Source organism: Bubalus kerabau, chromosome 20 (genome assembly GCF_029407905.1).
Source record: "Bubalus kerabau isolate K-KA32 ecotype Philippines breed swamp buffalo chromosome 20, PCC_UOA_SB_1v2, whole genome shotgun sequence".
Lineage (NCBI taxonomy): Eukaryota > Metazoa > Chordata > Mammalia > Artiodactyla > Bovidae > Bubalus > Bubalus kerabau.
In genome coordinates, this window is record NC_073643.1 from 52,491,519 (window position 1) to 52,518,449 (window position 26,931).

Below are 26,931 nucleotides of genomic sequence, written 5' to 3' on the forward strand. Positions count from 1 at the left end.
TTTGTTGCCAAATGGTTAATACTAAAATGAACCTTTGTATGGATGGTTCTGTCATAGTATTTCATTAAATGCTGAAGTTTGAGATTACTAGGTCAATGTGTTCTTGCTGATTATGCTTCTCAAAGGGTTGTACGGCTCTGTACCACCAACAGTGTGACATTTAAACAACATGCTCACATTTAGGTTTGTTTGTTTTTTTTTTTTTTTAAATGTCTTTTGACTTTAACATAAGCAGGCTGCTGCATTTGCTTCAGTTACTTGTCACTGGCGGTGAGGACAGTGTTTCCTCCTGTCTGCCCTGAAAGCCCACCAGCAAGACTGGAGCAAAACTGCTGAAATTAGAATTGTCTCTCCCTCTTCTCCCTTTTGTTGTCAAAATAATATTCAGGTCCCTGTCCATCTTTTGAAGAGAAATGAAATTCTCATTGCAAATGGGTTAGCTGAAAAGAAAAGTAGAACAATGGGCTACTTTCCTACACAGTCCTCTTAGGCATTCTGTCACATGTCTCATGGTGCTCGCACCTAATTTATTGGCTTCCACAGTTCTGTCTCCTTCCTTCTCCTATTGCTTTCCTGCTGTCCCTTTCTGTCCTGGTACTACCTAACCTCATTTTGTGGGACTGTGTGTGGAAAGCACATTAGGCCAGCTGCTTTGAATTATAGGGTTTGTCATTACAGGGTGCCTTAATACTTCTATGACCATGAGTAAGCTGTCTAATCTTGGAGCCACTTTGATTTGTAAAGTGATTTAAGCCATTTTACGGTTGATAGCAAGGGTCTGTGAAGTGACTGAAGGCATTTGGAAGCACCAAAGCACTTGACATATTGGACTGAACAAGAACATACTCAACACCCCCTATTATAGTGTCCCCAGTAGCCATTTGGGCCACAGTGGATGCTCTCAGGCTATCAGGAACCCCATGGCATCGTTCTGGTCACGAATGGATGAAAAAAACCACAGTGAATTCGTGCCTAAGAGAACTTTGTCTGGGTCCTATACCCTGCAGGTGGCCCATCAGTGTTGCCAGTTCAACTTTCAGTCAGTTCTCTGAGTGGATGCTTGGGTACAGGTTTCTGTGGGCTTCGTAGGAAGATTGGTTTTGTGTAGAGACAGGGCCCAATTCTGACAAGCTGGTGAAAATTTGGGCCTGCTGTCACATACCAGACCTCTCACCCAATTTAGACAGCCACACACACATACACACAGAAAGACCCAGTGGCTTGAAGGAAACAAACAGGTTTAGGTTGGTGTTTTCATAGCACATTTCTCAAAAGGTGTACTGAATGTATATTGTTTATATGTTTATATTGTGTATATTGTTTATATGTTTATCTTGTCATTTAGAGAATGACAGCTGTTGGTTGCTATGTGTCTGCAGTCAGAAGTTGGGAAAGTCTTTTCCGTCTGTGGCAGTATATGTTTGGGGGGTACTATTGGCTCTTCTGTCCTCTTGGAAGCATCATCTTTGCCTTGGGGTCTTGGAATGACCAGGATCTTTTTACCCTTAAGAAATATAGGGATTTTGACTTACAAACCTTGAGGAATGATCAGTGAATATCTTTCTTGCTCTGCCTGACCCTGGCAAAATGAAAGCCCTTGAACCAGGGAGAGGAACCCTGAAAAAAGGGTACTTGATCTGGAAGAGGGTATCATATCCTAGCTACCTACCTCAGAGCAAGTCAGTACCCCAGGGTGAGAGAGGGCGCCTCGTGCAAATGTTCTCATAAGCGTACGCACCCACAGAGCCCAGGGAGCCATCCAGGATTCTAGGTGGTTATGGGCCAGGGAATAGGTGTGCCAAAAATGGAAAGGCCCTGACGTGAGACAGGCTTGGCACCCTGGAATCATTTATCAGGAGACAGAGTTAGCTCTTCTGTCTGACTGAATGCTCATGAGGTGTGGGGGTGCCAGGGGAGTGGGATTTGTGAGAGAATGAGCTGTAGCATCCTGAGGTTAGACCAGTTGTGAGGGTTGGGCATCGATATATTATGGATTCCTGTACCAAGCTGACGGTAATATGCGTGACAGAGGCACAGTGGGACTTGTGGAAGTTGTGAGTGACACATCCTGGGGCAGAGGTTGAGGATGGAAGAAATAATTAGCCATCAACTTTAAGGTAGGAATAATATTTAGATACTGAAACACTCTGAAGGTGTTAGGAGGAGAAGGCTACTCGAGGCATTGGAGGGAGAACTCCTTGGGCCACAAGCGCTAAAAACCACTGTGACTGTAAGAAGTGACTGGGCTGAGTACAGTCCCTGACGGGCATGGGGGTGGTGGAGTCCTGTCTAAGTCCAGGTGTCTGCCCTCCCCCCGCTGAAAAGTGAACAGGTTCCCAAGGTGAAAGCAGTACCCCCTACCTGTATGATGCTTTCATTGAGACATTTTTTTTGAGCAGTAAAAGCAGAGCCATAGGCCTTTCCTGTCAGCTCAGACCTTGCCCAACACCCAGGATGGTCACTTTTCTTACCCATCAATTCAAATACAGTCTTGTTTCCTCATTGGAGCAGAGTGATGAGACAAGGGAAGGAAATGGTTGAGTGAGACTGTATTAAGAAAAGTTACTTGTTCTGGTTTTTCCCTGTCTTGCCTTGTATACCTGGTGGGATGTTGTCTATGGTTCATTCACTTTCTTTCCTCTGTAGAATGTTATTTGTGTACTTATAAGTACTTATAAGCTACAGAATTACTTTTGACTTGACACTAATAAAACTGACCATTTTTGTATTTTACTATGTGGACAGTCTATCATTTGAAGGTACAGTGGTTTCACTTCTTCTGAAAGTAAGTAGTGGGATTAACCTGCACTCTTATGTTCATTTTTCCTGTCATAGGTAGAGTTGGCTTTGTGGGACACAGCTGGGCAGGAAGATTATGATCGCTTGAGGCCTCTCTCCTACCCGGATACCGACGTTATACTGATGTGTTTCTCCATTGACAGCCCTGATAGTTTAGGTGAGTAGCCCTGCAGCCTGACGTTTGTCGCTGCCTGTGTGGTGGTCAGTTTTTGGTTTCTCAGGTCCTTTCTGGACATCAAGTGGCTGAAAAGCATACATGAGTTTCAGAGGAGATCATAAGTGGCCAGAGTCCTAGAGTCTCAGGACTGTAGACCCTGAGCCGTGAATCCCTTTTCAGCTTTGGTCTCCCTTGACTGCCATGTTCACCTTGTAAAGTAGGTGGGTTCCAATAGAAAGCTATTTTTTGCCCTCCTTTCTTTTTTTAAAGGGGACAGGGGTAGCGGGGGGGCATGCAGCATGCTCTGACCAGGGCATTGAACCTGTGCCCTCAGCAGTGAAAGCACGGAGTCCTAACCACTGGATATCCAGGGCATTCCCCAAAGCTATTTTCTGGACTGAGATTTGGGGAAGGCTTTTTTTGGGTGTCCACATCTTTTTTCAGTACTTAATATTGAGCCTGCTGCCTCCCAACATCTAGACTGATGATTTGCTGATTCCTAGTGGTGTTTTTAAACCCCTGTTTTAGCCCTTTTATAAAGCCCCTCAGCTAGTGGATAGAGACTTAAACCTGACATTACACTAGCTCAGCTGGTCACATGTTACAGAAGCTGCTTTCCTCCAAAGGAAAAAAAAAATGTGTGAAAGATGCTGATCTCTTATTCTGCAAAACAGAGCACCGGGGCCTGAAACAGAACTTGCTTTCAGTTTGTGCTAAAGATGATAAAACGTCTTGCTCGGTGCTGTGGTGCCCTGTTTTAACAGGGTAGTGGATGGGGCAAAGACACTGTCATTATTACCACAAATGACAGTTGAGGGCTGGCTGGTGGCCTGGGCTGTTCCTGGGGGGTTAGGGTGGAGTGACCCTTTGTGTGTCCTGCTTGTACTCGCGTAAATGACAATACTGAGGGGTGCCCTGAGACTTAGAACCGTTTGCTCAGCGTCATGCAGCCCAAGGAACCAAGTTGAGATGGAACCTCCTGTGTGATACTTCCCAGGACTGAGACTGTGGGTACTGCCTGCCATTGTCTCACTTTGGTTCAACAGTTGTGTTTTAGTTTCAGTTTTCAAATTAATCTGGCTTCCTTTGGTGGGACTCTCCAAAGGCCCTTGAGGCTGAACTTTAGAGAAAATGGACACCTTCCATTCAAACATACACATGATGAACTTAGCCTAAATCCTGTAGGAATGAGGAGTGTGCATCCTTTGCCGCCTCATCCAGGGTATAATCCTTTAGGGACAAGAATACCTTCAGAGCAAAATATTACTCTTATTCTGTCTTACTTTTTTTTTTTGAACACTGTATCTCCTGGTCTCAAGGAAATCTTCGGCTTTTGACCTCTTGTCTGTTTACTATGACTTGTTTTTTGCCATCCCCTCACCCAGAGGGCAGGTTCTAGGGAGGAACGCAGAGGTAGAAAGCAGAGAGAGATTGAGCTCCCTCTCAGGATACACCTGGAGGTGGGGCGGGGCGGATGCTGTGCCTTCACTGGTGGTCTTGGCAGGAGTATCAGGTAGGTAGGGCCCCTTTGCTGACCTGAGTTACCTTAGTTTTGCCAAGGGCCTTTTAAAAGTTCTCTTATTTTGGCTAGGGAGTAGCAGAGAATTCCACTGGTAGTTTGCCCCGGTAAAATGTGTCTTGGGAACTCAAAAGTTTATATCAAGAAAATGAAAAGCTAATGTCAACCAAACATTGCAATTTGCTTTTTATGTATGGTTAGATGTTAGACCATGGCCCAGAGTCTGGGTGTAGAATAACAAGTTTGATCAGCAATCAGAATGTTGGTGTGCAGGTTTCAGCGCTGTTGCTGGCCGATCCTGTGTAAAAGGCCAAATAGTAAATAGTTTAGGCTTGTCAGCCATGTGTTCTCTGTTGCATTTCCTGAATTTGCCATAACTACTCAGCTATACTGTTGTAACACAAAAGCAGTCATAAAAAATATATCCATGAATGAGCTTGGCTCTGTTCCAGTAAAACTTGACTTATAAAAGTAGACTCTGGATCTAGATAAGAATTCCTTTTCTCTAGCTTAATGGAATTCACAAGGACATCCAAAGCACTCCACTGTAAATCTGTGTAAAGTGATGTGTCCTGATATGATCAGATTACTTTGAGGGTAGGAGCAATTATAGGTGATTGCCATTACTGAATTAAAAGGTAAAAAAATTAAATTTTAAAATTATTCATGAAAAGTGAACATAAGAGAGGCAGTTCATTTTATTTTACATGTCCTGGATTCTGGAGGTAGGGAGACTATTAGAGTAATAATTTTGTATGTTTAGCAAATAATTATTGAGCACCTACTTATAGAACCTATATTCTAGATGGAGACAGAAGAGCCAAAATCTAAATCTGATAGCAGGAAAGGTTACAAATAACATTCATGGTGGTGGAAATGGAATAGGCTGTGGTAGTATGTAGTGTTAGAAGATGACCACATGCTGCTAGTCAGGAGCCTCACTGAAAAGGAGACCTCTGAGCAGAGGTGAGGGAGGCCAACAAAAGACTCCCCAGGCGGAAGGAAGGAATCCAGTGTGCTGTACAGAGAGCGAGGGTTGCAGAGCCATGTGGTTAATGGTGTGGACCTCGCCTTTGGTCATGAGAGAGATGGGAACTCTCAGATGGTTTGAACACGAGAGAGATGTGTGTGATCTCACCTACTCTTTAAAGTGATCACTGTTTCAGCTTCACTGAAAACTGACCACAGGCTGCAGAGCCAGGAGCAAGATTGACCACCCAGGCTGTTGGGCTTCAGTGTCAGATATGCTGGCCCTTGTGTCTTTATTGCTCTGCGGTTCTTAAGGACCCCTTTGTTCTAGAATAAGGCTTTGAGTTTTAAGTTGTAACATTAGTGATTGACTGTAGCTGCTATAGCTGCTCTAGCAAAGGAGGAAAGTATCTGTCTTGTGGGCTGAGGAGTGGAGCATTGAATTGAGTTTTCTGACCTTACTCATATAATTTCTCTACATTCTAGCCAGAAGGCAGGGCATCTTTCCATATTGTAACTCCTGCCTTTTGGTGTTGAAGTCAGAGAGTGAACAGTTTACACCTAAAACATAGTGTCAGATTATGTTCAGTACCATTTAAATGATCATCATACTAAGTATGCTGTACACATTGAATCAGAATAACCTCATGTGGAGTCTTACAGTTACCTCCATTTTGTAACGTCATCCCTGACTCTGAGATGCTCAAGGTGGTGGGTGTGGGAGGTTGAACCCAGGCCACCTTATCTAAATTAGAATAGTATTGGCAAGAAGCTGCAACTGGTTATGATTCATTTTCAGAAGCCACTGAAGCCCTTTGAAATTCCAGTAACCCAAGGGTAGGTCATTCTGAAGGCCCATGAGTAAGGTGTAGAGAAAGTGTGTGAACCCTGGGCTAGCTGTAGCCACAGCCGCAGAATGGGGACTCCTGTAAGCTGTGGTCAGAATCATCCAACAGTGACGTGGATGGCCGGCCGGTGGGGCAGGGGGCACCGTTGTGGAGCCACCCCGTGTTCTGAATCCTTTGCTCCTCTGTAGCCTTCACCTGGCACCACCTCCAGAGGAGATGAGCTCCTTGGTATGACTGAGAAAAGCTGGTGATTCTGTGCTTAAGAGAAAGGGGGTTAGATTTTGCCTTTTTCATGGTTTTGAAACCAGTGAAATTCCATCATATGTCCAGCATGATGCTGAAGTTTCTTCACAATTTAACTAGGGCTTCTGGAGATTCTTCATGATAGAATTATAATTATGTGCATTTTGCTGCTTTCAGAAAACATACCAGAAAAATGGACTCCGGAAGTCAAGCATTTCTGTCCCAACGTGCCCATCATCCTGGTTGGGAACAAGAAGGATCTTCGAAACGACGAGCACACAAGGCGGGAGCTGGCCAAGATGAAGCAGGTGGGTCTGGGGTGGGGCTCTGTCTTCTGCAGCACTGGGGACGCTGGACCCACGATGGGAGATTCAGGGAACAAGGCAGAAACCCGCATAGGCCAGGCTGTTTCAGAGAGTCCCAGAAGCCTCTGTCTGCCTCATGGACTGGGGCCTGCACAGAGGGTCCCTAAGGCTCCCTAGTCCTGTAGGATGAGGCCTCTCTCGTGCAGATTGCCTCCCTGAGAAGGGACCAGCACAGCGGTAGTCAGTGTGTCAGATGCAGGAGCTTTATCAGGCTCTCAGTCTCCCTGTCCAGTTATTACCTTCGTATACATGAGGCTAGAGATAAATTGGTGGCAACTGAAGGATCAGGCAACCTGGGAGTCCAAACAGAGAGCCCCTAATAGCCTTTTAAAAGTGATGGGGCTGACACCTTGGCTTCTGAAGTCTTTTCGCGGAGTTTAAATGCTCTGTACCAACTTACTATATGTAACACTGTTAACTAAAGTGCTCTCTTCTCTTTGCTAGGAGCCAGTAAAACCCGAAGAAGGCAGAGATATGGCAAACAGGATTGGTGCTTTTGGGTACATGGAGTGTTCAGCAAAGACCAAAGATGGAGTGAGGGAGGTTTTTGAAATGGCCACGAGAGCTGCTCTGCAAGCCAGACGTGGGAAGAAAAAATCTGGGTGCCTTGTCTTGTGAAACCCCTGCTGCAAGCACAGCCCTCATGCGGTTAATTTTGAAGTGCTGTTTATTAATCTTAGTGTATGATTACTGGCCTTTTTCATTTATCTATAATTTACCTAAGATTACAAATCAGAAGTCATCTTGCTACCAGTATTTAGAAGCCAACCATGATTATTAATGATGTCCAACCCACCTGACCCACCAGGGTCCTTCTGACACTGCTCTTAACAGCCCTCCTCTGCACTCCCACCTGACACACCAGGCGCTAATTCAAGGAATTTCTTAACTTCTTGCTTCTTTCTAGAAAGAGAAACCGTTGGTAACTTTTGTGAATTAGGCTGTAACTACTTTATAACTAACATGTCCTGTCTGTCATCTATCAGCTGCAAGGTACTCTGGTGAGTCACCACTTCAGAGCTTTACTCCTTTTAACAAATTTCATTGGCAACACTCTGGGTGGCTATCCAGTTTTTTGAAAATGTGCTCAGCCAGAAAGGCCCAAATCCACGCAGCTGTGGTAAAGTTACAGTTCTGTGGTTTCATGTTAGTTACCTTATAGTTACTGTGTAATTAGTGCCGCTTAATGTATGTTACCAAAAATAAATATATCTACCCCAGACTAGATGTAGTATTTTTTGTATAATTGGATTTCCTAATACTGATATTTGTCATCTTCACAGAAAGTGTATTGGTTTTTTTTTTTTTTTTTTTAAAGAAAGTGTATTTGAAAATAAAGTCAGATGGAAAATTCATTTTTTAAATTCCCGTTTTGTCAGTTTCTCGGATAAAAGATGGCCATGTCCCCCCATTTCAGCCCCATATGTTCCAGTACCCCCTTCCCCAGAGCTGGGCTAAGTAAGAATTCAGTCTTCTGCCTGAGACACTTAGACACTCAGGTGGCATAACCTGTTTCACCTGGACTGCAGGGTCTGGCTCTATAGTTCACAGTGCTCTTTCTTCTCACTGTATCCAGGTTCCCTCCCAGAGGAGCCGCCAGTTCTCTTGGGCGGCCCTCAGTTTCTCTCTCCTCTCTAGCTGACTAAACTTTTTTTCTGTACCAGTTAATTTTTCCAACTACTAATAGAATAAAGGCAGTTTTCTAAACTTCCTGTATCCTGGTGTTTGTGTTGCTCTCTCCAGGGCTGGGAATGGGAGGATGAATTCTGCCTAGCTCACCTTTCCTTCAGGGGGCAAAGTAGCAGCTTGCCCACCCACTCCCCCAAACCGGCACTAACCTGGACTTCAGCCAAGGAGGTGGAAATGAGTATTTTATCACGTTCAAGTTCAGAGGGGGGTGGAGTAGGGAATACAGCCTACTGAGGAGTAGGAGGTATTCCAAGCAGCCATTCTTCCAGACAAATCTCAGTAGTGTGATACTTTGCTCTTCTTACAACCTATCCATTCCCAGTGTCTTTTACTGGCAAGCCTGAGCTCCAGATGAAGTTGACTAGGTACGAGGATGGTCTGAAATCCACTTCAGTCTCCTTGGCCCTGCATGCTTTTGGGCTCCCCTCCAGGAGTCTGGAGCAGGGCCTTAACAGTGACCCCAGAAACCCTGTGTAAAGGCAGTGCTGCGCTGGGGGTGTCAAAGTAGGCGGGAAACCGGAGGCTAGGATGAGAGCACAGTCTAGGGTTGCGCCAGAATGCAAGGATAGGAGAAAGTTGGCTTTTGCAGTCCCATCCCTGACTGCCTGCCCCCTTCTCCGCAGCACTGCCCACCCTCCTGCAATTTAACCTTCAAAGCTCCCAGACTGCGTTGGCAGCTGCCGCCAACTGCACCATCCCCGCGCCTGCCAATAGGGCTCGTTCTTCGGGAGTAGTGATACGGCCCATGCGGGGTGGACTGTGCAGCCACAGACAGCACACGCTCCTGTTGCTGGTCACCCTCCCGGGGCCAGGTCCAATCCCTGAAGAACCACTGAGAAAGAAGCCGGAGCCCGTCTGGGCCCTGGGCGGGAATCATTCGGGTCGCTACCGCAGTGCCCGCGCTGCACTCCCTGGGCTGGACCAAACGCGCCCGCGCCGCCGCACGGTCTGGGCGGTGTCCGCATCCGGCACGGCCGCACCCTCCCGCCCCGTGGGCCCGCAGCTGGGGGCCGGAGGCCGGATGAGGCGGGACCCAGGCGGGGAGGAGCCGCGGCCGGAAAAGTGCCTGCACCACGTGATCCCCGGTCGCCCGCCTTTTAAAAGCAGGAGCTTCCTGACCCTCTTGTTCTTCAAGTCCGGGGCGCTCTGCTCTCGATTCGGGAACGGATACCATGTGCGCCGCTCAGCGCTCGGCGGCCGCCCTAGCGGCGGCAGCCCCGCGCACAGTGTACGGCTTCTCCGCGCGCCCTCTGGCCGGCGGGGAGCCCTTCCACCTGTCCTCCCTGCGGGGCAAGGTGCTGCTTATTGAGAACGTAGCATCGCTCTGAGGCACAACGGTGCGGGACTACACCCAGATGAATGACCTGCAGCGGCGCCTCGGACCCCGGGGCCTGGTCGTGCTCGGCTTCCCCTGCAACCAGTTTGGGCATCAGGTGCGCCTAACCGGGCGGAGCGGGGGTGGGCGTGCTACCCGGGTTAGGAGCGCCCGCTGGTGCTCCGCCGGGTCCCAGGGCGCGGAGAGGCGGGCTTTCGCCTCGCAGCACTCCGACGCTTTTCCCGGCTGAGGTTCAAATCCACCCTGGAGTTACGCAAGAAAGGTCACAGTCGGGTGACTCATGGAAAACTCCAGGTTTGCGGTTAGGCTTCCCTTCCCCCTCGCAGCCCTGGTTCCCAGCTGCTCTCCCCTCTCGCAGGAAAACGCCAAGAACGAGGAGATCCTGAATTGCCTGAAGTACGTCCGACCAGGCGGCGGGTTCGAGCCCAACTTCATGCTCTTCGAAAAGTGCGAGGTGAATGGCGAGAAGGCGCATCCGCTCTTCGCCTTCCTTCGGGAGGTTCTGCCCACGCCAAGTGACGACGCCACTGCTCTAATGACCGACCCTAAGTTCATCACCTGGTCCCCGGTGTGCCGCAACGACGTCTCCTGGAACTTCGAGAAGTTCCTGGTGGGCCCAGACGGTGTGCCCGTGCGCAGGTACAGCCGCCGCTTTCTGACCATCGACATCGAGCCTGACATTGAAACCCTGCTGTCCCAGGGGGCCTCTGCCTAGGGTGCCCCTCCCACCCTTGCTGCTTGGCGGTCAGCGCTGCTCTCCAGGGATTTTGCCCATGAAGGTGTTCCCTCTAAACCTACGTGGAGGAATGCCTGATGTCCAGGAAAATCCCCTGAGGTGGGCGCTGGTCCTATCCATCCCAGCCTCCCCTTTCCCAGACCACAGCTTCTAATGAATAAAGTGCCAGATGTGAGCAGAACTGTGTGTGTGTGTGTCCTGTGTCATTGTCAGCGGGGGACACCTTTCCTACTAATCTCATTGTCCTAGGGCTGGGAGCTTAAGCCCCCATTTCTTAGCTGGCCTTACCTAGCCAAACATGAATATTCCAACACTGTCTGCAGTGGAATCCACTCTTTCCTTTGTGGGAATCCAGGCTCCTCTCCCAGTGTTTCTCCCTCTGCCAGGACATTCAGCAGGGCCATCCTGAGGCCCTGTTACAAAAGAAAGTCTTTATTTAAAAAAGAGGAAGATGAGTCAAGGGCTGAAACTGCCTAACCTCCTCCCTGGAGTTATGCCTCTCCTTTCTGAGTATCTGTTCAGCTCAAAATGACCTTCACAAATAACACCCTGGGCTCCCATTCACATTTGTTTAGTTTGTGGCCTTATAACTGCAGAGCCAGCCCAAACTGGCCCTCCTCTGTTGATACCAAGATAGTGAGTTGTTCTTCAGAGACAACAGAACAAAACCACAAATGCAGCCCAGAGCATGTGCAGAGGAGAAAAATTTTAACCTCTAATAATGCCTGAAATCAAAGTTTCTCCACCTCCACCCCTCCTCCCTGACATAGAATCAAAAGAACCTGGACATAACCATAACCTGAACACTTTGAAAAGTGAAAGGTCCATTGTCCAGGAAGACCATACCTTAAATGGCCAAGTTCTAATGCCCGCCAATCAAAACCTGCCACACTAGCGCTTCTGCATACTAACCCATCCTCCCCTAACTCAATAAAGTTTGATCAAACTCCAGATTCAGTTCAGTTCAGTGGTGTCCAGCTCTTTGCGACCCCATGGACTGCAGCATGCTGGGCCTCTCTGTCCATCACCAACTGCCAGAGTTTACTCAAACTCATGTCCATCGAGTTGGTCATGCCATCCAGCCATCTCATCCTCTATCATCCCCTGCTCTTCCCACCTTCAATCTTTCCCAGCATCAGGGTCTTTTCCAGTGAGTCAGTTCTTTGCATCAGGTGACCAAAGTATTGGAGTTTCAGCTTCAGCATCAGTCCTTCCAATGAATATTCAGGACTGATTTCCTTTAGGATGGACTGGTTGGATCTCCTTGCAGTCCAAGGGACTCTCAAGAGTCTTCTCCAACACCACAGTTTAAAAGCATCAATTCTGCGCTCAGCTTTCTTTATAGTCCAACTCTCATATCCATACATGACTACTGGAAAAACCATAGCTTTGACTAGACGGACCTTTGTTGACAAGGTAATGTCTCTGCTTTTTAATATGCTGTCTAGGTTGGTCATAACTTTTCTTCAAGGAGTAAGCATCTTTTAATTTCATGGCTACAGTCATCATTTGCAGTGATTTTGGATTAGGGACACGGATTTGAGTCTTGCCTCCTGAGTCCTTGCCCATTGACCTCCCAGGTAAGGTCACCTCCCAGTAAAACTCTTCTTCTGGATGCCAGAGACTTCCCCAGTGTTTCAGTGGCTAAGACTCCAAGCTCCCAACTTGGGGGCCAGTGTACAGTCTCTGGTCAGGGAACTAGAACCCAGGTGCTGCAACTAAGGATCCCATGTGCCACAACTAAGATCTAGTGCAGACATAAAAGAAGTAGGTGCTTCTATGCCCATCAGGCAGCCAGTCCTGTTTTTGGTAATAGCTTCTCCAGGTATTAGGACCATATAAGTCTACTCTACACAGTTGGCAGCTCATGTGACATAACTTTCCCCAGAACACTGCTAGATCTTTGCATAGGTCTACCCAGCGCTTCTGTCTGCTCTGAAGCTGTGCTTACTGGTTGCTGCCGCTCAGGTAGTCAACAGAGTACACAGTTGGTTGCTCTGACCCTGCCAGGCAGTTGCAATTTCAAAGCCAGGCTCAGGACCAGGCATATCTTGGAGGCCAGCTGCCATTTCCCAGGTGTGGCTCAGTTCCAGCCCCTCCATCTGTGGTCCTTGCTGTCAGTAATCTCTTGAGACAGACAGATCTGGAGCCACTTCCTATCACTGTACAAGGGACTCTGCAGGGGTGTACACAGTGAAGCTGCTTCTATATTGTTTTCAATTTTTTTTTTTTTAAATACGGACCGCTTCTCGAATTTGTATGTCATCCTTGCACAGAGGTCATGCTAATCTCTTATCACTGCAATTGGAGTATATCTGCTCCCGAAGTGAGCATTGCAATGAAGCTTCCGTTTGGACAGACAAGCACCCAGATACTTCGTTATCACTCCAGAATGTAGTCCAGAGATTCTGGGGTCCCAGTCTTCATGGTCACATCAGTGACTCAAGTCCCTGCTGTGTTGGAATCAACTCTGAAGAACTTCTCTTCCAACCCTAAGCAGAAAGCTTTGCTGCTGTTCTCCCCCTCCGTCTGCCCTTAGTTCATTAAGGGCAGTAACTGTTCTGGCTTCCTCTCCCTTCATCATCAATGGGCCTATCACCTCCCTCTGGCTTCAAGGCCTCTCCACCTCAGCTTTTTTTTTTCACTTTTTGGCTGCTCCACATAGCGTGTGGGATCTTAGTTGCCCAACCTGGGATGGAACCTGCGTTCCTGGCATTGGAAGCACGGAGTCTTCACCACTAAACTGCTAGGGAAGTCCCCTCCACCTCAGCTTTTGAGTCCCCTCTGAGGTGACCAAAGGCGAAGTTCCGTTGCCCATTCAGACCCCACCCTATCTGTGCCCCTTTAGGAACCAAGACTCGATGACATCTGTGAGTGACTTGTCTCACCCCAGAGGGTGAGAGTCTGGGTGCCCAGTGACTCACCCCTCATCACCCACTTTTTTTTCTTCTTCAGTTTATGCCTTGAGCTCTAAGAGAAAGGAACTTCTGAGATCCCCCCCATGTAGCTGACGCTGGCTGGTGACTACTCCTCCTCAGACTTGGAAGTTGCCCGCCTCCTTTAACTGTCTTTTCAAACTCTCTTTTTCAGGAAGACTCAGTTTAAAGCCCCACTAAGGGTTCATCTTTCTTCGCATAAACTAGACCTCTTCCCCGAAAACACACACCACCCTACTGCTACTGGCTGGGACCTGCACCCACTCCACCCCATTGTGAATCAGCAGCTCGAATTAACAAGTAAAAGGGAAGGAATCCCAGCGAGTCTGCCTGAGGTGGAGCAGGCAGCAGAACTGAGTCCACAGGTCTTCCGAGAAGGGCTGGGCCCTGCTGTTACGCAACAGGTTCAGAAGCCTCCATTTCAGAAGCTCTTCCAGAAAGGCTAGTTTAAACTTTTTCTAAACATTAAATCCGGTAAATCACGTATGTGTATATTGCACCATTACGTACAGAGTAAATAGTTTAAATAGTAAATAGTTTACAGATTTATTTGTCAACTATACCCCAGCAAAGCTGAAAAAACAATATCTGATACAACCCATTTGGTCAGGCCCTTCTTGCACAATTAGCCCTTTATCAGATGACTTCCTTCTTCGGTCTCCATGGAGTTTAATGGACAACACTTAAAACAAGTTTATTTTCAGAGAGGCATTCCTGGCCTGATCAATCTTTTCTCGTATTTTATTTTTTTTTGGGGGGGGGGCGCACCCTGCAGCATGCAGGATCTTAGTTCCCAGATTAGGGGTCCAACCTGTGTCCCCTGAATTGGAAGCACAGAGTCTTAACCACTGGACCACCAGGGAAGTCCCTCTCATAAGTTTTAACTTTGGGGTAATACTGAGTGAAAAATACTGGCTAACAATTTCCCCAGGAGAAATAAATCCATCCATGGCATGGATTTATAAAGACTGGACAGGGATCCAGGTCAGAGTACTCCAAATTTGGCAGGTTTTTGTTACTATGGTCACCAAATAGGCTGGAAGAGCGTGCTTTCATAGAGGTGTGATGCACCTGTGCTGGCACTAAAATAAAACCCAGCTGGCGCTGCTCAATAAGTTACTGGGCATCGGGAACTGCTGGACCGGGAAGTGGGAGCTCAGATGAGAGAGGTTCTTGCCCGAGGAGTGAGGGCTCATGGGCCCTGGCCCTGAGGGTAATAGGGAAGCCGACTTGAGATCGGACATCCTTCAGCTTTGACCTACCCAAGAGCTCAACTCCAGACCTGTCACGTGAAAAAGCAAAAACAAAATCACCAGCGAGGTGGGTTGCCGGGGTCCAGCCCCAGCTGATCCAGGGTATTCGAAGGAGAGACGGCGTAGGCGAGGGTCAGGGAACAACTGCTTAATTAAACGTTAATTAAGGATATAAAGAGTAATAGAATGAGGATAGCTCAGTAGGAAAATTCAGTGGAGAAAAGAGGCTGAGTAGCTTGGTTTACGCGGGGGACCAATAAAACTTCAAGACAAGAAGCTTGCACCACTTACGTAGGCCGCAGGCGTCCTTCCGTTCTCCCGAAGGAGAGGAGACACTGAGGCCTCCCCGGTCGGATCTTAGAAGCCCAGGCATAATTAGTAAGCATGGTGGGTTCCGCGCTCCAGATGGAGACTCAACCAGAGTGAGAGAGAGAGAGACATGGGGAGACCAGTCTTTCGAGGAACTGATCCCAATTCTTTATTTTCCATGGTCTACTTTTATACACTGAGATGTTATGCAAAAGTCACGCGGGGTCAGCAGTCCTGACTTTTATCAAAGTCAGGTGCTTCATACAAATGTATACAGAGGTCTTAGGGGTGTTACATCATCTTCTGGCCAGGGGGCCTGCTGACAATTTACGACCCTCTCCTTGTGACAGCGGTCAGTCAACCAGGACACTTATTTCTCCAGGGGTGATTATTCTTAAAACAGACGCCACCCAAATAAAGTTACATTCCTATAGGGTGAGGGTGTATTGGGTTTTAGTTAAGGAAAGAATTTACTTAGCCTAAGGTCTAACGTGATTTATATCAAAGGTTAATACTTATTTCTTCTATATATTCATTAATGTGTGTAAGGGCAGGGGATGTGGAGACTTAGCAGTAAACATTGGCTCAACAAATGAAAAACCCTTCACCAATACAATTTCTAATCAGCCCATTACACTTATACTAATAATTTTCTAACTTTTCTAAAGAACCTGTTTTTAGAAGGTTTAAAGCATCTCGTGCCTCTCACGGTTGGGAGGCTGTGAGCAATCACATGTGGCCGGACAAGCCTGTCAGGCAGGCTAGAGAGCCTTCAGAGGAGTTTGTAGGTTAAAACACTCCTATCACGCCCAGGAATTATTATTAACTGGAGCTCGAAGTTAACTCCTTCTCCGAAAGAGGTGGTGGGGGACAGCCCCCCGTAAAGCCAGAGGTGTAGGTGAGAGCACAAAGTAGTAAAGTAGGCAGGCTCTGGTTATGGGGGTAGATGCTCGAGGATTTCCAGGGGGACTCCTGAGACTCGATCCCGCCTTTGCGTATGTCAAGCCTCCTTCCTCATGACCTTTGCCATGGGCGGAGTGCCTCACGCCGGCCCCCAACAGTGGGTCACTTGGTGGTGGGCATTCTGTAAGTTGCATCCAGGATTGAAACTGACAGGACATGACCGTGATGTTCTGGGCAGAGGTCCAGCAGCCTTGCCATCATTCATCCTGAAGATAGAAATCCTATTCCCAGCACCCCTGCCAGGTCTAGGGTAGCAGTGGCCAGCAAGGCCAAGACAGGAGACCCAAGAACAGGCTCACTTAATCCAACTGCCTAGGGTCAGGCAGTATCCAGGCACACATGCAGCCCACCTTGGATGGCGTCCTACAGTCCTGAGTATCTGTTGCCCCGGCCTCTGTCCCCAGCTTGTGACTGTGCCTGGGTACCTGTGTATGAATCTAAAGAAGCCCTGGTCTGGGACTTCCCTAGCGGTCTCTAGTGGTTAAGACTCTGTTGTTCCAATGCAGGCGGTGTAGGTTCGATCCATCACTGATCAGAGAATTAAGATCCCACATGCCCCAAGGCATGGTTCAAAAAATAAATAAAATAAAACAGCCTATTCCTAAGCTCTCTAAAAAATTTAAAAAAATGAAAAATAAAGAAGCCCTGGCCCCTGAGGATTTCTTGGCAGACTCACTATGCATCCTCAGAGGCCAGGAGGGATGTTAAGCATACCTTTGTTTCCTACACCAGTTGCTTATGTTACATTATTTTCTTCCTAGGCAAGTGTCTACAGCATCACCCTTCATGTTCCCCTAGCACTTTTTCCCCCCCTGGCACTTTTATCACACAATGCACTATAATTACACGTGAAAACATCTTCCCCAGCCATGATGGCTGTGAACCCCTGGAGGGTAGGGGCTGTTAGTACATAATAGACTATTACTCAAAGGAAAAAATGACTACTATCTGGATAATTCTTTCATTCATTCACCCAAGAAATGCCTACTGAGAATTTGCTCTGTGCAAAGGGCAAACACACACAATTAATACCTAAATACTTTTTTAAGGTTCAGATATTGATGGTAACAGAATTCAAGCAGGAAGAGAAGGCACTGCCACACCCAGGCCCAGGGGTGCAACACCTCCCTCGCCCAATCAGGGCTGCCTATTGACAGGAGCATAACCAGAATGGAATCTGTGCAACAGCATGAGTCTCCAACATGGGAAAAAATGACCCCACATCCTCTCTGTGAGATTCCTTCAGTTTTTTGCCTCTGTTACCTTCCTTGGTGTATGTGTTCAGTTGCTCAGTTGTGTCCAGCGATTTGTGACCCCCATGGACTGTAGCCCACCAAGCTCCTCTTCCCATGGAATTTTCCAGGCAAGAATACTGAAGGGGGTTACCATTTCCTCTTCCAGGGGATCCTCCCAACCCAGGGATGGAACCCATGTCTCCCACATCTCCTGTACTGGCAGGCATATCCTTTACCACTGAGCCACCCTGAAAACATCACCCTCCCCCATTAAATCAACCCCTTATACCACAGAGGTGATAGTGTCACAGATAAGACATTTAATTCTTCTAAAATGTATCTCTAGAGCCTTTCTCTTTTTCACTGTCCCCAGGCAAGCTAAAAAAGCACAGGCAACGAGGAAACAAAAAATATTTCTCTCCTGATGCCACCTCTAATCAAAAGGTGCTCAATATTTGTGAATACAGCCACACGTGCTCTGTGACTGCTAGGCAGGTGTAGACCAAGGGTGACTGGGGAGTAGGTTTAGAGTAAGCCATAGCACCAGCCAAGGAAAGAACTTTATGATTTGAAACCAAATAAAGCTTAAAGTTTACACACCCAGACATTACAAACCCTCAATTAGATCATCCCCATCCAAGATCGCGGGTATGTAACCAGTCAGTCAGGCCTGTTCCCTCTAGTTCCCTTTCCTGCTTTCCTTCCTGTTGTTGTGCTCCAAGGTCCCATGGCAATGGGTGAGTTGTTCTGTTCTGAGGTTTGGTTACCGGGCCAACAGAGGGGCCTACCAAGCCTATACCCCTCCCCTAGGGGAAACAGCCCAACAGAGAATCCAGTCCTGGGGCCAGGGTGTGTCCTGAGTTGAATTACTCAACTTCTTTCCTCCCAAATCCGTGGGTCACTCCCACAATAGCAGGAACATGCACGCAAATGTTCATGGTTTCTAGTTCTGTTTTTAACGTGTAATAATCAAACGCACTATGAAAGTTTGAAAACTTTAGAAATAATGGTGATCTTCTGATTATGAAGTGTCACTTTATTCCCTGCATTTTAACTTACAACACTTGGTTATTTGAACATAAATTTTTAGGAACTACTCATAATTAGTGTACTTTTTTTTTTTTTTTACAGCTATTGAATAGCATTGAAGAGATCCAGGCTCAAAAAAGATTTTCCAAAGTTTTCATTTTTATAATTAGGTTTTGTCCCCCTTTCTAGTGGTGCTGACTTGTCCTACTTCCTTAAGAATCTGACCCATGCCATAAATGGTATAGGAGGAACTGCTAAAAAAGGAAGAGGGAAGCAGACACTGTAATGTAGGTTCAGTCATGCCCATTAACCCAGCTTTCATTTTCCATAAATAGGACTAAAGCAGTGGTTCTGGTTCGATCACAATTTTAACAATTTAAAAGAACTTCCATAGACGGGCACTTGGGGGTGTCAGGATCGAGATGTAGAATTATCATTTGATGGTAACTCTTATGCACATAAGATTAACTGCTATGTAGTTATTCAAGGCATTTTTTTAAATTATTATTTATTTATTTGGCTGCTATGGGTCTTAGTTGTGGCATGTGGCATGTAGTTCCCTGATTAGGGACTGAACCTGGTCCCCCTGCATTGGGAGTTCAAAGTCTTAACCACGGGACCACAAAGGAAGTCCCCCAAGGCAGTTTTAATTCCAAATTACCTTGCCCCACTATCTACCCAGCTGCCAAGAGGCCTCTGTTAGGAGATAGTGCTTAATATATTAATTTCAATTAGCCAAAACTCAACCTAAAAAAGGTAGTAAATCTGTTCAAATGACCTACCTCAACTTCACCAGGCCAGTTTTTTCTTCTGCACCTGTTTTTTCTCTTTCCTCACAGACATCTTTCCAAAGGGTTCTTAGTAGGTCTGTGGGCTGTACCTCTGTGTAAAGTACCCTCAGCTATTTCTGTTCTCAAACCTCCTACAATATCTGTATGCAGGATACATGGGACCAGCCTCCCTTCTAGCCAGAGATCTCAGGCCCTTTCAGTAGTCTGTGTCCAGCTCAACTGGCCTAATCTTCACTCTATGAGTTTCCCTGCTTGTTCCAGAAATTTCCTTTAACCCCTTTAGTCTCCTCTCCTTTAACATGCACCATCATTTCTATGCTTTTAAGATCACACTCAAAAGGTACTCAAGTGAAACGCTCCGTTTCACAGCTCGGGGTCTACAGTCTTTGATTTATACCCTTTACTGGTGGTTATCACACACTACTTGACTTGGTGCTGGGCTTTTGTGGACTCGCTCCTCTTCTCTATTAGACTGGGTAAAGCAGGGGTCTTCATCCTCTGCGATCTAATGTCTGACCGTCTGAGGTGGAGCTGGTGTAAAAACAATAAAGGGCACAAGAAATGTAATGCGCTTGAATCTTCCCCAAAGCCACCCAACACTCCGCCCCCCACCTCAAGAAAACAGTTCTTCCACGAGATAGGCCCCTGGTGCATAAAAAAATGGGGATCTGGAGAAGGAAATGGCAACCCACTGCAGTATTCTTGCCTGGAAAAGTCCATGGACAGAGGAGCTTGACGGGCTGCAGTCCATGGGGTTACATGACTGAGCCTGTGTGCATGAGGGTGGAGGGTGATGGGTTGGTAGCAATAAACTGGTAGAACTAAAAAAAAAAAAAAAAAAATGGGGATTACTGGATAAGGGCAGGTACTGAGTCATAGTTGTCTAATTTTTCTGAGGGCAGGAGGTGCTAGACACATATAGTCTAGCCCTCCAGAAGGAGGGCTGTGTTTCTTGTAGGCACGGTCGAGTGGGAGCCATAAGGTGTTCAGGCTATTGTACTTTGTTGCAACAACAAAGCAGCAGCCTGGGTACCTGATGTGGAGAATATACCTTGACCGCTCCTCCCACCCCCGTTGCTATCGCCCCCCTGTGGCTGCTTGCCTGCCCAATAAAGTAGGTAGCTCATTGGAGGGCTTGTGGAATTCGGCCTGGGCCAAGTGATTCTGGGGTTCAGACAGTGATGATTACGAATATTCCCGCAGGGCCTGCTGGACAGGGATCAGGAGTTCACGTTTGGGCAGCTAAGAGCTCGCCTGAGGTCTCCGCTGAAAGCGGAATGGCTGGAGTGAAAACAAGAAAATGTAGTTTCAGGACTCCTCGCACCTGGCGCTGCGTTGATTTAAGACCAGGATAACCCCGCAGGCCAGAAGAGGTACCCGAAGGGTCTTGGGGCCTGTTGTGTGACTCCTCGAGATCGCCGGGCTGGACTCAGAAAGGTGTGCCAGACGGCGCTGGCTCCGCGACTTCTGCCTGGCTGTGAACACTGCAGCTCTTTCCCGACGCCCGCCTCCTCTTCCGGCCCCGCTCCCGGCTCCACCGCGCACGCGCGGAGGAGGCCAGGGCGGGTGGGGGGTGTGGTGGTGCGCCGTTAGGGGTGGGGGACAGCAAGAGGCGGGCCGGCGCCCCTGGCCGCCACACGAGGAGGGGCGTGCGTGCGCGCACGTGAGTGCGTGTGTGCGTGCGTGCGTGGGCGCGGTCCACAGCACGCTTTGCGCGAGGCGGATGTCCGGGCCGGCTGGGCTGGGGCCACGGACGAGATGGCGGAAGGCGGAGGGTACCGTGAGCGACCGGATGCGGAGACCCAGAAATCCGAGCTCGGGGCCTTGATGAGGACCACGCTCCAGCGAGGGGCGCAGTGGTGAGCGCCGGGCCCGCCTTTCTGCCCCACTGGGCCAGGGGCCGGCGCTCGGGTGTTCAGGCCCGGCCCCTCTTGCCCGGCTTGGCTAGAGGCTGGGCAGGGGAGATGTTGGTAACTCTGAGAGTGGCTGGACTCCCCGCCCCTTAGGGAAGAGAGCACTGGATGAAAGCGTGGGTGGAGCTGAGGGTCGTCCGGTCTTCTTGGAGCCCCAGGGGGCGTATCCAGCGGAGGCTGGGGCTACGGGATGGAAAGAAGGGGAGTACTCCCGGGCACCTTGCGGTTGAGGAGAGTCCTTTGCCTTTGAGGATTCACTTTGTGATTTTGGGCGAAGGCGTCCACACCTCACAGACCCTGGCTTCTTATTTTTAAGATCAAGATAACGATATTTGGTGCCCTCCCCCTCAGGTGCTTGAGGTGTAGATAAGAAGTAGATACTCTGTAACTTGTAAGCTGCTGGACAGACGTCAAGGTCAGGGCTGAACAATTGTCTGAGAGTCCCAGGTTATTTTGGTAGCAAATGTTAAAAATAATGACAGCAGCGTTTCAGAGTGAAAGAGGCGGGTTAGCCTAGAGCCTAGTCAAGCAAGTCTGAGTTTTAGTAAGTTTTTCTTAATAAATTATCTAGTACCAGGGACAGTACTTCCGCTAGTGAAGAGATTCCTGGCTGGTATTATTGTGTGGAAACAGAAACTGGGGCTTGGCGTTGCACTGAATGTGGTTGAGCAACCCTTTTTTAAGAAACGATGGTGGTGGTGATAATGGCTGTATTACAGTGACAGAGAAATCGAACAGGGAAGAGAAACTAGGAATTGAGTCGTTACAGTGTCCTTGAGCTGGCCAAGCTGTGATAGGCAGAGCAGGCAGAAGTACTTGATATACCGAATCGTGGTGACACGTGAAGAATAGTCAGCAGAAGCAGAGAGGTTTCAGATAGACTAAAATCACACAGTAAAAGTGTTCGGAGAGAAAAGAGCATTTTAGAATGTGGATATATTTATGGATCCTTGTGGCCTCTGGGAAGCTGGCTGGTCTCCTCTGAAGTGTGTTGGTTATAATATTTGAAGGACTCAACAATGTAACTGTTACGCTTTGTTCCCCTACAGAGGTTTCCCCCTCCTTCTGTCTTAATTGTATTAATAAAACAGCATGATGATACTTTTAAAATATAACCAGGTCAACATAATGCTTTTTGATAAGATAAACACACCATGATATTGTATGCATATATGTGTGTATATATCTATATAAGTCTGTATGTATATATGTGCACATGTGTATATATACATTATATACACACACACACACACACACGTTTGGTCCTCAAAGGAAAACTGAAGTGTGTTATGTTGTTACCTTATTTTTAGAAAGAAAATTGGTTTAATGCTCTTCACATGAAGCAAAGCAGTGTATCCAAACTGTCTGCCTAGACAAGGACCTCTGTAAAGATCATTATGAAATTAATGACATGGTCATTAGCAAATAAGGTTTTCCCCATAGAAAGAATTTCTTTAAGCAAGCATTTTTGAAGCTAGCCATTTCCTTCCTTTTACTTATTCTTTTAACAGCCGTTTCACTTAGTCAGTGCATCCCCTGGATCAGGCTTTCTGTTCCAGGCCCAAGAGGGCCTGGCCCTGCTCCTGCTCTTGAAAGTGTGTTTTTTTAGCAGGGTTGCTTGTCCCCAAGTGGAAGGACCCTAAAAAATTTAGGGAGCAGCCGCAGAAACGTATAACCTCAGGTTTTTGGGTACAGTCCATTTTTGTCTGTCTCTAGGTATCTTATTGACAGCCGGTGGTTCAAGCAGTGGAAGAAGTATGTGGGCTTCGACAGCTGGGATATGTACAATGTGGGTGAACATAATCTGTATCCTGGCCCGATAGATAACTCCGGACTCTTTTCAGGTACAGTATCCTGTTGCTTTTCTAACTGAAATGTCCACTTGGGTAAACTGAGGTCATGGTGGCCAGAGGTTGTGTTTATCTTTGCCACAGGTACCATGAACCTGACTTTCTTACTGTGAGAGGATAGAAACAAGGGGCCTTGACTTGGGTCTATAACAGAAGTGTTTGCAGGCCCTCACAGAGAAGTGAAGCTTCTTTTTTCCTGAATTAACTCCTTTTAGTAAAAGCAGAAATGTCTTAGTGAGGAATGTCTGGAGGAATGTCTGCCTGTCCCTCTTTATCGTTTCTTTTTTTCAAGTTCTGCTAGAAATTTGAGATTACTATATTGAATGGAAAGAAATAGGATATTATTTTGAAACTGCATCTGGAATCTGAAATTTAGGAACCAGAATTTTCTGTGTTACCTTTGCAGTGGGACAAATTGTTGACCTGACAACATTCATCAGGCATTGCTGTGGTGGCCATGTTTGTCACAGAAGTAGTGTGAGGGGAGGTGGAAGTTTAGTAGAGTTACGAACACAGACCAGCTCCTCATGGAAGAAGTGACTGAAAAAGTGAAGTATGACATGGCTGAGCTTGGCTTGCGCCTTTGGATGCATAGAAACGGCAGTTGGCCTTTCCTCGGCCTTTTTTCTGCCTTGCTTTTAGATTCCCGTGCAAGCATGACAGATGATCTGTTGCCTGGGCCCACAGTTAAGGCAGCAGGAAGGCAGACAGTGCATGAGGCTTGATTCAGATACCTAACACTATCCTGGGTGTTTTAAAAAAAACAAGCAGTGCTTTAGTGTATACCTTATTTTTGGGGAGATATGAATGACATAATAATGTTACAGGCTTTTCTTCCTGTTGTAGGTGGAAGTATACCATGAAGTTGCCCCAAAGGATCATTGTATTGTATTTGCACTTTGTTCATTTCCATCTTTATTTGAGAAGGAGAATTCTTAAGGCTTAAAAAAAATTTTTTTTTAATTGAAAGATACTGCTTTATAATATTGTATCGGTTTCTACCATACATCAGCATGAATCAGCCATAAGTATACATATGTCCCCTCCCCTTTGAACCTCCATCCCACCTCCCATCCCACTTAAGGCTCTTAATAGTATTGGTGTTGAGAATCCTAGAGCTGGAGGGACCCTCAAGTCATTTCGTACGACCTTCAGCTGAGGGCAAGCATTTCTTCTGTTGTCTTTCAATTTGATGTCACTGGATTAGGCTGGAAACATTTGTTGTGTGCTTGGGAGGCGAGAAGTACATTCCGTTCAGACCCTGGAACATTGACAGAGCAGGAATGGCCTATCTCTAGCCAATGAGGGCCGCCCTCTTAGCTCTTGGACTCTCAGTCACCTGCCAGTCCCAGTCTGGCTGCCTGCCGCCTACGGTCATGGGAGTTGCCTAGAAGGGGCTCTTGAACGAGTGGGAAGGAGTGGGTAGGGCATATCCTGACTAATGTAGTCTGCTCGTTTCCTCTCTCATTTTCCACTTCTGCCCCTCCTGTATATCTGAGGGAATCCTTATGCCAAGACCAAGTTGTGCTCTCATTTTTTTCCCCTTTATTTGCTCTGTTGAAGAAATTTGCAAAGGCTCAGTCCTTATCGCAAAACCCCTGTGTGCTTTTTACTATGATGCCCTTTGACTGATGCAGTTTTAAGGAAAAATGGTGAACTGTATTGAAAATTCCAGTTAAGTTCCTTTGTTTGCCTTGAGTGTCATAAGAATGACATGTTTGAGAAAATCGTCACTGAGCCTCAGAGGAGAAAGCCCTGTAGAACTGATGTACTTGGGGTTAATGACGCTAAAAACTCTTGGCTCCTTTCCCACCTTTAAAGGTCTGTGGCTGCTGTTGGGCACAGCATGGGTAGCCAGACCTGCATAGTTTTAGTGTTAGAAATGAAGAAGGTATATGTCTCCAAGTAAGATTGGTGAAGAACCTTTGTGAGTTTTAATTTGCAAATCAGAGAAGACCTTGGAGTTGAGGTGTGAAGCTTTTGTTTCAAGTACTTCTCCTGGATCATCCTTCTGTTGCTGAATAGAAAACGTATGATCTGTCAGTGTGAATAATTGTGCCAGAGCTGCTGTGGAAAACAGTTGGCTCATCAGTGAGGAGCCACTTTTTTTTCCCTTTTAAATTATGGCGAAATACACATAAAACTTACCATCTAAATTTATTTTATTATTACTATTATTTTGGCCTTGCCTTGTGACATATGGGGACTTAGTTCCTTGACTAGGAGTTGAATCTGTGCTCCCTGCAGTGTAAGTGCCGAGTCTCAATCACCAGACCATCAGGAAAGTTGTACCATCTAAATATTTTTTTTTTTTTTAATTTTTTTTTTTTTTTTGGCCTTGATGCATGTGGGATCTTAGTTCCCTGACCAGGGATTGAACCCATACCCCCTGCATTGGAAGCATGTAGTCCTAACCACTGGACCACCAGGGAAACACCACCATCTAAATATTTTTAAGTGTTGAGTAGTTAGTATAAAGTATATTTACATTGGTGTGAAGCCAATCTCCAGAACTTTTTTATTTTGTAAAACTGAATCTCACAACTTCCCTGGTAGTTCAGTGCCTAAGACTCTGCGTTCCCAAAGCAAGGGGTCTGGGAGAAATCCCTGGCCAGGGAACCAGATCCCACATGCCACAACCAAGCACGCATGGAATAGCGAGAGCCCGCACACCACAGTGAAGACCCAGCATGTCCTAAAGAAATAAATACAAATGTCAAAATAGCAGCAACTGAATCTCCATACCCATTAGACAGTAGTTCCAGTCTCCTTTCTCCCAGACCCTGGCAGCCATCGTTGTACTTTTGTCTCTGATTACTCTAGATTCCTAGTATAAGTGGAGTCGTACAGTATTTGTCTGTCTCTGACCAGCTTTTTGCATTCAGCATAAGGTCCTCAAGGTTTATCCATATTGTGGCCTGTCAGAATTTCTTTCTTTTTAAAGCTTAAATGATACACCACTGTGCTTATATACGGCATTTTGTTTATCCATGCATCCTTCTCACTTTGGGATTCCTGTTCTCCAAGGCTATTTAGTGTCTTTCCTTTTTCCTTGGAAATGACAAAGGCAAAGGTGAATCAGATAGGAAGCCCTGGTCATCTTGTGAGTGCTGTTTTTGGCTTTTATTTTTAACATTGTCTACCTTGTACAGGTGAGTTACACCATTGTGGGTACCGTCTGCTTCCCTGGCTTTGTGGCTTCACTTGTCTGGGAGAGAATAGTGGCACTGTTGCAGGAGTGGGTGTTGATGTGCACAGGCTTAGCAGGGACACTCCCTGGGTGGGAGGTGGTCAGTCTTCCCTTGATCCAGTCCCGTGGGCTTCCATTAAGAGAGTATATTTCAGACCATGCATGTCCTTTTCTTTCTTTTTTGGTTGTGCTGGGTCCTCTTTGCTGCACACGGGCTTTCTCTCATTGCAGTGAGCAGAGACTACTCTTTGTTGCGGTGCACGGGCTTTTCATTGCAGTCGCTTCTCTCGTTGCAGAGCACAGGCTCTAGGCACCCGGGCTTCAGTAGTTGTAGCACGCAGGCTCAGTAACTGTGGCTCGAGGGTTTTAGTTGCTTGGTGGCATGTGGAATCTTCCAGGACCAGGGATCGAACCCGTGTCCCCTGCATTGGCAGGCAGATTCCTATGCAGTGTACCACCAAGGAAGTCCATGGATGTCCTTTTCTGAATCCCAGTTGCCTCCATGTGGGGGTGTAAGATGGATGCTTCGCATGTTAAAGAAATTCTCTTTCTGTATGGCTGGTGTCCAGCTGAGTTTTTGTCTTGGAGTTTTGGACACTAAGAATGGTAAATGACTCTTGGTAAAAATAAATATAACTTCATTGACGTGTTCATTTGCTTGCTTAGTAAATCTTTCAAAGAAAGGTGATACCTGATTTCAATGCAGTTTCATTCAGCAGAATATTGTTAAATATTAAAACAGTTTTAATTGTGGAGCTGGACGCACTTTGAAAATGTAAATCGGGGTTTTTCTCTTTTCTC

At 46.9% G+C, this 26,931-nt stretch overlaps 3 protein-coding genes and 1 non-coding gene across 8 annotated transcripts in view; 3 read left to right on the forward strand and 1 right to left on the reverse strand.

Moving 5' to 3' along the window:
* Positions 1-8,607, forward strand: part of RHOA (ras homolog family member A) — a 50,662-nt gene extending 42,055 nt beyond the window's left edge. For all 3 annotated transcript variants that reach the window (XM_055558310.1, XM_055558311.1, XM_055558309.1), the window contains 3 exons: positions 2,836-2,956; positions 6,713-6,843; positions 7,345-8,607. In XM_055558310.1, the coding sequence (XP_055414285.1) occupies positions 2,836-2,956; positions 6,713-6,843; positions 7,345-7,518 (426 nt within the window). In that variant the 3' untranslated portion in view covers positions 7,519-8,607. The remainder of the gene's footprint in view (positions 1-2,835; positions 2,957-6,712; positions 6,844-7,344) is intronic.
* Positions 8,608-9,685: 1,078 nt separating this feature from the next.
* Positions 9,686-10,842, forward strand: GPX1 (glutathione peroxidase 1). The gene is made up of 2 exons (XM_055558308.1): positions 9,686-10,022; positions 10,284-10,842. The coding sequence occupies exons 1-2, from the start codon at positions 9,762-9,764 to the stop codon at positions 10,638-10,640; spliced, it is 618 nt and encodes a 205-aa protein (XP_055414283.1). The 5' UTR covers positions 9,686-9,761; the 3' UTR covers positions 10,641-10,842.
* A 2,050-nt stretch (positions 10,843-12,892) lies between these two features.
* On the reverse strand, positions 12,893-12,995 carry LOC129635666 (U6 spliceosomal RNA). Its single transcript, XR_008706420.1, has one exon. It is a non-coding gene; the product is annotated as a U6 spliceosomal RNA (small nuclear RNA).
* Positions 12,996-20,774: 7,779 nt separating this feature from the next.
* Positions 20,775-26,931, forward strand: part of USP4 (ubiquitin specific peptidase 4) — a 39,890-nt gene continuing 33,733 nt past the window's right edge. Inside the window, exons 1-2 of one of the 3 annotated variants that reach the window (XM_055558369.1) lie at positions 20,775-21,036; positions 22,807-22,934. In XM_055558369.1, coding sequence (XP_055414344.1) covers positions 20,936-21,036; positions 22,807-22,934 — 229 coding nt within the window. In that variant the 5' untranslated portion in view covers positions 20,775-20,935. The remainder of the gene's footprint in view (positions 21,037-22,806; positions 22,935-26,931) is intronic. The other 2 variants (XM_055558367.1, XM_055558368.1) reach the window with 2 other exon arrangements.